This window comes from Balaenoptera physalus (assembly GCF_965194825.1).
Source record: "Balaenoptera physalus genome assembly, chromosome: 8".
NCBI classification, from domain to species: Eukaryota; Metazoa; Chordata; class Mammalia; order Artiodactyla; family Balaenopteridae; genus Balaenoptera; species Balaenoptera physalus.
The window spans coordinates 55,351,298-55,365,369 of record NC_138887.1 but is presented as its reverse complement, the minus strand read 5'-3'; the positions used below and the strand labels follow the sequence as shown (position 1 = coordinate 55,365,369).

At 34.0% G+C, this 14,072-nt stretch overlaps 1 protein-coding gene across 2 annotated transcripts in view; it reads right to left on the bottom strand.

Moving 5' to 3' along the window:
• The window catches only part of AGMO (alkylglycerol monooxygenase), a 380,917-nt gene that overhangs the window by 162,794 nt on the left and 204,051 nt on the right, over positions 1-14,072 (bottom strand). For both annotated transcript variants that reach the window (XM_082472754.1, XM_082472755.1), the window contains 2 exons: positions 12,762-12,896; positions 11,179-11,295 (listed from right to left, as the gene is read on the bottom strand). In XM_082472754.1, coding sequence (XP_082328880.1) covers positions 11,179-11,295; positions 12,762-12,896 — 252 coding nt within the window. The remainder of the gene's footprint in view (positions 1-11,178; positions 11,296-12,761; positions 12,897-14,072) is intronic.

Sequence of the window (14,072 nt, the reverse complement as noted above, 5' to 3'; positions counted from 1 at the left end):
CAAATATCAGGAAATTCAGAGACAGGACAAAATATATTTTTTGTTTTGCTTAGGGAATTTATGATCCCTGGACCAAAAAAGAATAAAGAACTCTCTCCACAAATTGCTTCCTGGCTAATGGTGTCTGAGTGAAAACCAACTTAATACAGCTATCTGGCTGCCAGTGAAGCTTCTACTTGGCTATTACACATCTGAAACTTAGCCTGCCTAAAACCCTGTATTTGATTTCCTTCTCCACACCACACACTCCCCACTTCTCTTCATTTTAGGGATGGCACCCACAGTTTTTCATCTGCTCAAGCCAAAAACCCATAACTCATCCTTCACTCTTTCTCTCACTATCTACTTCTAATACATCAGCACTATATTTGAAATACATCCAGAATAAAGATATTTGCTACAAACAGCACACAGAAAAAATACCATGTTTCACCCTCAACATTATCTCTACTATATTAAAATACCCTCCTAACTGGTCTCTCTGATTCTAAATTGTGTGTCCACCTAACCTGGCTTCCCTCCCCTGGTATGTAGCCAGAGCTATCTCTTTAAAACTAAGTCATATTATATCATTCTTACATTCTAAATCCCCCAGGAGCTTGAAATCTCAGTAAGAATAAAGCTCAGAGTCCTCACTCTGGCCTCTACACAACATATCCCCTATTATCATATAATTCCTGAATCATTTCTGTCTTTCATTCTTATGCTACATCAGAAATTTTGCTCTTCCTTGAATATGACAAACATCCTTCCCACTCAAATCTGTTTCATCTACTGTCTCTTAGGCTTGAAATGACTTCCCACAGTGATCCTTATGGTTTATTCCTTCATTTCATTCAGGTAACTACTGCATGTCCTTGTTCATCCTATACAAAATAGTACTTCTCCACAATGCTCTATAACCTTATTCTGTTGTATTTTCCTCCTTACAACTTATCACGCCCATACACTTATACATTTGTTTGTTTGTTCATTCTCTAGCTGTTTGTTGTCTTCTCTCACTCCCTAAGAGAGGTTTTATCTTTTTATTCACTATTATATCCCAAGTGCCTAGAACACTGCCTAGCACATAGTCAGTAGCTAATACGGTTTTTGAATGGCTGACCGAATGATTGAATTATTTTACATTTGTGTTTATTATTCATACCTTTCATATAATTCTAATTGGCTTAATAAATAATTTAATATTACAACATTAATATTTAATTTAATAGCAATATTTTAGTCCTTAAAATTAAAATTATAATTATTTAATAATTTAATATTAATATACTAAATGATTGTGTTAAATATTTAAAACATTAAATACTTTAATATTTCTATGTTTAATTTCTTAAAGAACAAAACTGTCCTAAAACTGTTTGAGTTTAAAGGAAACTAAGATTACCAGAAGAAATCCAATATTGAACACATGCTTCCTTTAGAGAGTCCATTTTCCTATGAAACTTTTTTCCATATTGTATCCTTTGATAGGCTAATCAGTTGATCTTCTCTGATTTCTAGACATTCATTCCATGAATATGTATTGAGCATTTGGTAGGAACTGTGGTAAATAGGAGTTTAAGAGAGTGAGCAAGAAAGACAAAATCCCTGCCTAGAAATCACACTACTTTAATCCTGCTGGTAGGACCATAGGCCAGCTACACTAGAGCAAAAAGGAGGGAAAAATAGAATAGACTTTATAGACTTTGACCACTGTAAATACTTAGCCTCCTGTGTTTTAAACAAGATGTGAAATGACATGAAGCTTGTTAATTTTTTATAACACTACAATTTCATTTTTCTTTGGGTTTACTACCATTTTACACCATTCACTGCTAGTATATCTTTCATGTAAGATACTGCTGTCCTAAAGTGCTAAAATGGAATTATTCTAAATTAGGCTTTGAATATATTATGTCTTCACCACAAAAAATGAGAAAGTCCATAACTATAAAAAGCTTATGGGGGCTTCCCTGGTGGCGCAGTGGTTGAGAATCTGCCTGCCAATGCAGGGGACACGGGTTCGAGCCCTGGTCTGGGAAGATCCCACATGCCGCGGAACAACTGGGCCCGTAAGCCACAATTACTGAGCCTGCGCGTCTGGAGCCTGTGCTCCGCAACAAGAGAGGCCGCGATAGTGACAGGCCCGCGCACCGTGATGAAGAGTGGCACCCGCTTGCCGCAACTGGAGAAAGCCCTCGCGCAGAAACGAATGACCCAACACAGCCAGAAATAAAATAAATAAATAAATAAATAATTCCCATTAAAAAAAAAAAAAAAAGCTTATGAAGCAAGGAATTAATTTGCCTCCTTTAAAATTATCTTTCAAATCCCAAGCAGTTTGGTAGCTCTTATTTCTATAGGTTTCTCAGTGCAGGAATTGCTGTGCAGATTTTTATGCTTGAAAAAAGCAAACATCCCTGCAACTTTAAGTAGATGAGAAAAAATACTCATGAGGCAACATTAACTACATAGGAACTCAAAAATTACAATTACATGTTTGATGCAATGTTGCTTAAACAATTAATGAAGGTGTGAGAGTCCTTCCTTTGCCCACACAGGGTATATAAAGAAGAAAGCCTTTTTCTTCTTGAATGGGGATATCACCCTCTCACTATTCCACAGAAAAATTCTGGTGATCAACATAATTACCTTTCATGTTTTCCCACCCGACAAATCTCACAAAGGGAAATATCAGCCCCATACACTATGTCCTAAAATAATAGTAAGCGTCTATATACATTCTTTTTTTAAGAACTTTGTGTATTGTCAGAGGTAATTTGATAATATTTTCCATAGTCTTATTCTAAGGATTTAGAAATGAAAATGTCTTGATTTTATTATATCAGGGTTGTGCATTTTTAGGAGTTTCTGAAAAGATCTACTAAAGTCATTATTTTGACTCAAAATGTTCATCTTCCCAAACATCTGTAAAATAAGGTCGAAAATTTCCTAATACTTAAATGTCTGTAACCTCTGATGTGAAGGCAGAAAATTTGGTTTGGGGCACACTTGCTCTGCTACCTCATCATCCCCGTGACTCTGATGGCTCCTTTTAGATACCTTGAGCTGAAATCTAAGTCTTGAAGGTGCTTCCCAGTATTACAACATAGGCACAGGAACAGAACTCAAGGTGATATCATCAAGCAATTTGTAATTCTATATGGATCTCAAGAATCTATATTGAAATAAGATCCTGTTTTTAAAAAAATATATATCAATATTGACTATATTGTTTTTTCAATATTTTCAGAACGTTTGGTTACTGTTGAAGCATACATAATATGATTAGAATGAACATTTTCTATAATTTCAAACAAGAAGCAAACTAAATAAATATATCAAAGGTGAAAATATATTGCCTAAAATGTATAACAAATATATAGTTCAGAAGCACTGAATTGGTATGGAATAGTGAGTTTCTACAAAAATGTGTAAGAAATAAAAGCAAAAAAATTTTATTTTAAAAACTTTAAGTAACGTAACTTGAAGAATAGTTATGTTGTAGTCATATTTCAAGCTATAATTCCACTCTGTTAATAATGAATGTGCACCCAACTAAATAGAGAAACAAGGACTGATTTTCCCTCCCACTTGAAAACAAAACAAAACAAAGCAAAACAACATATCTGAAACAATTGTTTTCAAGACCCTGGACACCAGGCAACAAAGGTCAGTGATCCCAGGGAAACGGGATACAAATGACATGACCCCTCACTATTGCTCCAGGTTACTACCTTGAGAGAGTTTCTATGCTGCTGCACAGAGGGAACTCAGAGGGGCCTGGTAGACTCCCTGATTTGAGGAGATGGAGCTGGGATTTGGGAGAAGCCAAGGAGGCTATTGTTTGGAAGAGAGTACCAAAGAGGAGAGAGCTGCATAGACAGAACTCTATTCATCTGCAGGGGGTGCCCATCAAGTCTCGTATATCAGCTCACGCATGTGAGGAGACTATCAAAGGTTAGAAAAGGACTAGAGCTTGCAATGCCCAGAGCTCACAACAGGGCCAGCTAGAGTACCAGTTCCCATCAGCCAGACTGGACAGCCTCATGATTCACTGGGCATTGGGTAGAGAACACTGAAGGGTCTTGCCTCAGTATCGGGTAGCTATGAGTGCAAGACTGAGAAACAACAGCAATGAAAGGTCTTAATGACATTTGCTTAAGAAGATATACATGTTGACATAACATCATCCTTGGAATGTCAGTAGAACTATTTCAGGGGTCATCGGAGCATCTCTAAATTACCAGTATTTGTCTCAACATCTCACTGAACTCAGTATACCAACTTTCTCTGTACTCTTTATAGGATACTTTTATTTTTTCACTAAGAAACAACTAGAAATATAAGCTATACACCTTTCAGTTATATCCCAGAATACAAAAGATAAAAGGGACTTTAAAAGACAGTCTCAGAGAGACAAACTGCTTTTTCGTTAGAATGACTTTTAATAAAGAAATAAGACTCTCAAAATCTGTGCATTGACATATATACAATGGAATATTACTCAGCCATAAAAAGGAATGAAATTGAGTTATTTGTAATGAGGTGGATGGACCTAGAGTCTGTCATACAGAGTGAAGTAAGTCAGAAAGAGAAAAACAAATACCGTATGCTAATGCACATATATGGAATCTAAAAATTTGGTACTGATGAAACTAGTGGCAGGGGAAGAATAAAGATGCAGATGTAGAGAATGGACTTGAGGACACAGTGGGGAAGGGGAAGCTGGGACAAAGTGGGAGAGTAGCATTGACATATATACACTACCAAATGTAAAATGGATGGCTAGTGGGAAGCAGCAGCATAGCACAGCGAGATCAGCTTGATGCTTTGTGATGACCTAGAGGGGTGGGATAGGGAGGGTGGGAGGGAGGCTCCAGAGGGAGGGGATATGGGAATATATGTATACTTATAGCTGATTCACTTTGCTGTACAACAGAAACTAACACAACATTGCAAAACAATTACACTCCAATAAGAATATTAAAGAAAAAACTGTGCATTGAGATTTGAGTTTCCAAAGCTGAATTGAAGTATCTAATTTTTACATATTTCTAATAAGTCAAAATGAGATCTTAATTCAAATTATAAGCAGTTCATGGTTGGTTGTATTTATTATATGATAGCTTTTAAAAGAGCTTCCCGATGCTAAACAAATTTTGAGACAGTACTAATAGTATGAAGATATATTTAATTTCACAGTTAATATTTCATTATTTGATGCAAAAGGCATTTTTAAATGCTCAATTTCCCACTTTATTATATTTCAATATAGTGGACAAAAATAGATTTTTCACAGGAATTCACAATGATTACTTTTCTAAGTTCCCAAAGTCTATGCTTATTAGACAGGTAGCTTTGGTTAATATCCTTCCTTTACTAATACACATTTATTACATTCATTTCATGGATTTAAATTATAATTGATGCACAATTTAGCTCACATTTCTTTTTTCATATTACTTCAGTTACCACCTAAGAACTTTAGGAAATTAAATTAGATCACAGTGGGCTGCACTGGAAGAAAACAATATGTGCTGAATATTGACTTGAGAGGTTTCACGTAGGACCTAAGTTAGATCTAATTTGTGCAAGCGACACTCTCTGTTATGACAGTACCACTAAATATATTGATTTTTTTCTAAGGGTCTGTTACAACGTGTCAATATGAAAGCATTGGTTACAAAATTTTAGTGCCCATAATGTTTTACAGAGTACAGCAACCAGGGGAATTTAAGACTATAAAAACCTGTTTCCAAATTTATATTGGATATTCTCAGATGCCTCATATTGAAATATATCACCAAATAATCTGGGTTAGACATATCTACAGTAACTTTATTATACATTCTATTAAAAGACCCTGTTAAATATTCAAACTGTTTTGAGTGTGTCTGTTATTGAAAAGGATAGCATTGCCTTTACAGTTTTACTTTGGAAACATGCTAGTGCGTCCATATTTCCATTTCAAACCCGTATTCATGATATCACCACATGAGGTGGACCCTGGCAGCTGAGAAATTGATTTCCCAAGCATTATTAAACTAAAATCAACATAAAAGACTGTGGGTCATATCACTAAACTAAACACTATATATTTAAATACATACATTGCAAGTTTCAGTAAGAAAGAAGTGTGCATTTTCCACTTTCTTGGTGGCCATCAAATTGCTATTTTGACTCCCAAAGTTATTTATACAGAACTTGCACACATTAAACAAGTAAGTATTTATCTACTCTGGTATACGCATAAACAGAAAAGGCTGTGGGACTACAGCAGGGTCCGCAATTACACGTCAGCCACAACTTTTCTATGTGATTATTGGCTACAGTGAATCTGGAAAAAAAATATTGCTGTTGGATTTTAATGTCTTCAGATGCTTTTAAACATCCCTGAGACTAGAAAGGCACTATAGAATTTTGCAAATAAGCAACCTTTTTTTCCTAGTTGCACAGCATGTTTTTAGCAAAGAAAAACATGTGTGGGAAACAAGCAAATGCACTTTTCAAAATTAATTTGTGTCAGGGATGAAGCTGTCTCCAACTCTAATTTCAATTTGAAAAGGATTTCATCACTTGGTATTTCTCTTTGTCGACATATCTACATGAGTTTCTCATATAGTTTTTTTACGACAGTGGAAAAATCTTGTGAAAACCATGCTATGAGTTACATATTTTAACATACACCCTGTCTGGCTACATTTTAACCCAAGAAGCACTCACACATGCCTAGACCTTCAAATTCTCTTGGTGAGCTTAATATTAAGGCCTCTATTTCAAAATCAAAATGGGTAAATTTTCATTTTTATTTCTATGAATTAGGTTAATTTATTTTGAGACTGTATTTAGTACAGCTAAAAAAAATTCAATAATGCAAACTGTACTCAGTATTGATCAGTATATCAAGAGGTAGATATTTAGATGTAGATGATGTAGCTTTTCTTCTGGTGTTATTCAATCACCTAAACTCTATTAACGCAGGCATATTTTAATCATAACTTAGGTGAACAAATTAAAATAACTAAGTAGTTTAACAAAGTAATCAGTGATGGGTTAATTATGTAATACTTGAAGACATGATTATGAGACCTTAGGTTAAGCAATTAATAAGTCTAACCATCATGGTAGTCTGACATCTACTTGTGCACTGCTAAGAGTGATGTAATCCATGCTGCTTTTAAGAAAGCTTTGCTCCTGAAAGAAATTCTGGGGTTCAAATTTTGTCTCTTTTGAAGCTAAAGGCAAATGAACCTGCTACAATTTGGAATTGGTTACATTAGTTGTAGTACATGTACGAACCAGCAAATAATAAGCCATTATATATTCTTCCATGACGTTTTCAAAGCATTTCTGGTCACATCATATGCTATTTCTTTTTTTCAGTCCACAAAATGGAAACCAGAATTTAAATCATTGTTTTCTCCTATAATCAGGAACGAGTTTTTCTGTAGTTTAAAAAAAAAACATTGTATGTGGGCAGAGAGCACACGTGAACTTGTCTAGTGTCCAAAATTGGAGTCACTATGTGTAGCAATTTGGGGTTATTAATTTTAAATGTTAAAAACACAAATACATATGGACAATACCAATCGTTAAAGTCTTCAAATGATGTTTAAAATTGAAATGGCTTTCTTCAATATATTATCCAATAGTCTCTGTAAACATCTTGTAAACCTATTTTATTTAGCAGGACACATTGTGACATACACTGCTATTTGCCCAACCAGAAAATATCCCCTGTATCTTCTATACTAATACTATGCTGATTTTGTCCAGGTATAACAAAGGGATGTACTCAGAGGCAAAGTGAACCCTTTATCCCCAGGGCATGAATTATGTTTGGTATAATTCATTCATGGTTAATTCATGAACTAGTGTTAGTTATTGTTTCTGTGTGGGCATGTGAATCAGTCCTGAACAATGAGACATGAAAGGACATTTGCTGGGAAATACTCTGGGACATTTTTCCCCTCCTTCTTAAGTGAGATTTACAAGATGCTCTAGGAGAACTGAACTTGCTGCCTTTGGTCACAGTGTGAGGACATGATGCCTTGAGTTGCTGTAATTATGATGATGAAAGCCCAGAGAACTGTAGAGAAGCCTTTTTGGAAACTCTACATGTTTGAACTGCTGAACTAATCAATCCTGGAAATACTCACCTCTGAATTTTCAGTTATACTTAAGCCACATTTAATTGGATAATCTGTTTCTTAGAACAGAAGATATCTAATGGACACTCATATCATAGATACTTTAAAATGATACCCTACAGGAAGGTTTATTATGTTACTATACATTTATAAGTGTTAAAAGAATATTTTTTGAAAACAAGTTGAAATCACATAGTATTTAGGAGTGAGAAGGATTCACATAGATCTAACATTTGTTATTTTTGCCTACTTGAGTCTATTTCCTTTTTTCTATAAACTATCATCTCAATATGTCTTTCAAGCCTTCCTATCACTGGCCCTGTCCTCCCATTAATAGATTAAATGGTCTGTGATCCAGGCCTGATCACATTGATGGGTTCGGTGATACCCAGATGAACCCACCCATAACATCAGACTCCGGCTTGGAACTTTCACTTCTGGAGTTCCTTGTGTGGAAGTATTTAAAGCTAGAGCTGCTGGTAACCATCTTGCTACCATGAAGGTTGAAAGCCTGTGGGAGAATCTGCTTTGAGAAATGCATAACTGCAGAAAAGAATGAGAAGATTCCTGATGAAGTTACTTGACTCACTGGATCCAGCACTGTCTAAAGAAGAAGAACCCCAGACTCTTCAGTTATATGAGTTAATAAATTCACTCTAAGCTGAATTTCTGTCATATACAACCAAAGAGTCCTTCTTAATATACTCAGTGACCTATTTCGAGTAGACTTATTTATAGAACTCACTGTGTGAGTCATATGGAATACTTGGAATTGTTCCAATAGAATATACTGTGATTATTACAATGGTATCTAAATATGAAATATAATTCCATAGGCTTTATGTATTAAAATTATTTTTTAAAAACTTATAATAGACTAATTTTTCTGTGTATATCATTTATTAACTTCTATTATGGAGCTTTCATGGACAGGCTGATATCTGTCAACAGCACTTACTTAATCTTTGAAAAAGGTAATTTACCTTTTTTGAATTCACTGCCCACTAATCCTATTTGTATTCATCTGCATTTTTTCTGGATTCTTGCATTATCTTAGACTTTTTCACACTATTTTTTATGTCTAAAGATAACTTCTGTTATGTTTTTTAATATCATTGTCTGTTCGCACTATATAATGGATACTTTTTTTGCTCTTTTAATGCACTAATTCTCTCTTTAGTTGTCTTTAAACTGCCAATGAAGTCATTGACTTCCTTATGTCCATTATATTTTTGTGTTCTAGAAGTCTAATTTGATTATTTCTAAATGTGTTTCATCATTGTTTCTTGATTTTCCATAATTTCTAATTTCTTTTTAATTTCAACTTTTGCTTCTTCAAATATATTTAATTTACCTTTTAATTGATTTTATTTTCAAAATCTGTTGTTTTTGAGGGTATAATTCTGTCGCTTGTTGTTTCTGTTAATGCTTTGTCATAGTGGCTTTCTCCTAGTGTGTTTCTGTGATTTTTATCTCTCAGTTCATCATCATTGAGACATTACATGGGGGACTATGCTGAGACCTGAGTTTGAGGGGATTGCTCTTAGCATGATTTGAACATGGGTCTTTTAAACATGAGTCCTAATCTGAGACTACACACTTAGTTTAGGTTTATAAGTCAATGGTTAGTGTAAATCCTGGATCCATATCTGAGTGAGAGGTGGTTTGTAGTCAAAAATTCTCAGGGAAGACTTTTTTCTGCCTCCTCAAAGCCAAGTCCAGTATGGGTAAGTTTCCTTTTTACCTTTCTTTTTCTCCTCCTCCTCCCCCTCCCCTTGCTGAGAGTATTTCTTTTGTTTTCAGTTGTTTTACTTGAAGTTCTTTAACTGACTTTCCACCCATGTAGGCTCTCAGCTTTGTTTCGGGTCCCTTAAGGTCTTGATCAACAGAGATTTCTCAGTGCCTGGGATAGCTGTCAGGAAGAGCACCTCATTGGATTTGCATTTTCTCAACATTTTTAGCCTCTAAGGAGTACCTCAATTTTTTGCCTACTCATCTATGCAGTGTATTTAAAGGGTTTTCTTAAAAATTACATTTTGTCCAGCAATTTTAGGTGTTTGATATGCCTTAAAAAGAAGCAGGTGTATCTAACCCACAATTTTGCTAGAAATGGAAGGCCCCTTTCCCCATTTCTTTAGAGCGTAAACATTACTCATACATTGCTGCTATGTGAGGCCTCAACATTCCTGACTCAGTGAGGTTCTTTCATGAGGTACATACTTCCTTGGTAACAAAGTCAGATACTGATTTTTCATTCTTCTGTCATCCTATTTTCAATTTCACCTACTTCCAACTTAGTTACTTTACTATAATTTATGTACCACTTTGAATTATTGTAAATTCATTTTGGAAGAATATAATATGAATAAATCTGTGAAACAAAGCAAATATTGAAAAATACCTTTGTTTTTATCTTTTTATGGTTTACAGTGCATTTTTACATACATTATGCTATTTTTGTTTTCTCCAAAATATAGGCAATGAGGGTATTCTCGTGTAGCCAAAAAATGATTCCCCAGGTGGTAATGCCTGAATCAGAATCCAGATTCTCAACCCTGGTCCAGTGCTCTTGTGCTTCAGGAATATTTCGAATATTTAGAAAGGACAAAATAAATGAAGTTAACCGTACATTGCAAACCCCCTAAATTCAAGTTATCAGGGTATTCTTTAATTGAAGATAAGCATGTTGAAATTGCTATAAAGTCTGCTTTCCCCAACACATTTAATTCTAGCTTCTGAAATACTTTTCTTTTAATTGTTGAAGAATTTATTTGTGACATATCATTTCCTACTTATATTTTAGATCAATTATATACCATTTGATGGACATCTTATACAGAACACTTTGGATAAAATTAATTAACTTACATTAATTAAATTAATTCTAGAGGAATCAGTTTACCTGTTTAAATGTGAGACATTGCCACAATTCAAAGATTATTACAGAAAAGAATAGAGCACAGCTATAATAGAGGGAGCTTATTTTCATCTTCAAAGTGACAGATAACTTTTTCACACTCTATTTAAAATGAGCACCACTTACAGCTTTATCTGTATAGGTATCTTCATAAAATGTTAGTAACAGAGCAAACTGTACAACTGCATATGTCTGTAACAGCCGAGATGCTGCTGATGAGAAGGGAACTTCTTTCCCCTTGACCTAGGAAGATAAGAAAGAAGCCTTTCCATTATATTGTTCCCTTATCTCTCTCACTGAAATTCACACTAAGTGAAGAGGAGATATGCAAAAAGAAATGAAACGTTTTGCTATCTTTTTTAATCCTCGAAATGACTCTAACGTTTATTACTTTGGATAGAAAAAAATGTAAAAATTAGGAGACTTGTTTTTCATTTCAGAAGCATTATGATTCTGATCTACTCTGCTTTATATAGAGCACTGTAAGAATTGATACTGATGATTAACATAAACTAAATGAACATGTAATACGAAATATGAAAATATGTTCATGATTATACATCAAAGTATAGCAAAAGAGAAAATGGAAGGTGATTTGGGATAGTGTAGATAATCATGCTTCAAAGGCAAATACTGTCTTATTGATAACAGCTTTCCCAAACTACAGTTTCCCAGAAATAATATAATCCTACCCTTATAATGCAGATTTAGGCATCAATATGATTTTAAAATATTCACTTTGAATTATCTATTGCAAAAAAGGAAAATAGAAATGAACCGTAGCTGACTAGACTTTCTGGAGCTGAAATAAGCAAATTATTTTCACCTATATCAAGTTAGATCATTGTTATATAACTAACTGTGAACATAACCAAGTGTCTGGAAATTCCAACACAGCAGCTTTCATAAGTGGATGAGAAAATATCCTTATTCAGATCAGGATTTTTGAAAAATAACAATATTCAAATAAAACATATTTCATTTTCTTGAATACTGGCTAATTTTTATACTCATAATTATCTTTGAAATCAACAGTAGCTTATTGTTTCTATATTACTATCAATGACAGTTATTTTGATAAGCAATCTCAATATATATCCTAAATGATTGGAAAGAAATTCCTTTTTCTCCATTTCATAAGAGAAATTCCATATTGAAACTGAATTTTTCATTTGATTTTCAGTGTTTTAAATCTCTACCTGGTTTATTTTTAGTTTTACATGGGATTTCTGTATTTAATGCTACTACGCCACTATGGAATGAATAAAGTTGTGGTCTAATCTAATAACCACATCATTTCAGTATGACTTTAGACCTTTTATTCTGGAGACCTCAGTTTTTCATGGACAAAATGAAGGCTAGACTGAATCTTCTCTAAGGCTCTCTGTGACGGATCCACAAGTGTCTGTGTGGTTTCTGCACTACACAAAGGCTCTCAGCTGTGGGTTTGAGCCAAGAAAACCAGCCTCTGCTGCTCTGCCCCAAACCATGTTCCCTAGTAAGAGGCAGTGTCAGCCTGGGAGAAGGCACCCCTCTTAATGGCCCCTAGGTGGTGTCCACTTATTAAATTACACATTACAGGGCTGTATCTGACTAAGGGAACATCTTTTTTCATATTTGCATGAAGTCAGCATGTATTACAGGCTGGCTCTAGACCTGACGATATGAAATTAATCTTTGCCATCAACGAATTCATGAACTTTATTTACCTCTGGGATTTCTTCATTCAGTCCAAGTCTTGGTTTACCTGGACCCCATCCTGGTCCTTTAAATATGACAGAAAACTTATTGAAGAATCCAGGTGTGGCCCAGAATGTAGTCCATATGGTAAGTAAATGGTGGAACTAGAAGAATAAAAATATAGTCTATTTAAAATAAGAAAAAAACATAACAAAAAAGATTAAATACATTAAATCATGCATTTTATTTTATTGTTTAATGTAACTTACAAATTATTCTTTAATATATAGGTTATATATAATTTGCTAATATTGATTAATATGCAATTGCATTATAAATTGAAATTCATTCTATGCATTCTGCATACCTTTACATTTAAATGTGTTCTTGTCAATATTTCTGAAGCTCCACAAAATTATAAACATGAAATTTAATAATAGGGCAATTGTTTAGAAAATCAGCAAAGAATAAAAAGTGAGTTCAGAGAATTTGATTCCAATGGATTTAACTAGCAGCCTGTGCACTCAACAGCCATGTGAAATGACATCTCTTTTAGACTTGCTAAATGGTTTTTAAAGTTGAACATGGAATCATACAAATATTGCATATCTGTTATATATTTAAAAAATAATCTTTTATTTAATGTATTGAATTACAGACAAACACCTCATTTTAAGAAAAAACGTTCAAAGCCATTTCTGATGGTAGACCTCTGAGGATTAAATAGATAGACCACATTCTGTAATCGGAAAAGTTTGCTGAGTCAGAAGTTTACCTTGAGGCTTATAGCAGGAATTCACATTCTTTAAATAACACACATTTGATATGTATAAAGTTAAAAGTATGCCCACACATGACAAGGACTCAACAAGTACTGGCTATTAGGATAAATAGCTATACATATCATATATGTTATAAAAATGTATCAAAGGATTAAAAATAATCCTAGATATTGAGCATCAGCTGTAGACTCTCGAAATGAGTTCTATTATACATGTAGTGATAAATTAATGTAGAAAGAAGTTATGGCTCTATCAGAATTTGTGGTCTCATTGGTATTTTCCCTATCTCTTACAGAATTTAAACTGCTAGCATTATAAAAATTGTTTTTAAAATTACTTGAAATATTATAATAAGGAATCTGAAGCAATTAAGTAACAATAGAGGATTTAGCTGAGCAGATTTTAAAGAAAAAGGAAATGTTAGATGGAAACTTATCCTGAGGCTTTGCAATAATAATAACACAGAAAATTAATGTTACAACACGCATTAATATACTTACCTGTTTTGTTATTTTTAAAACTGAGTACAAGACTTCCCTGGTGGCAGAGTGGTTAGGA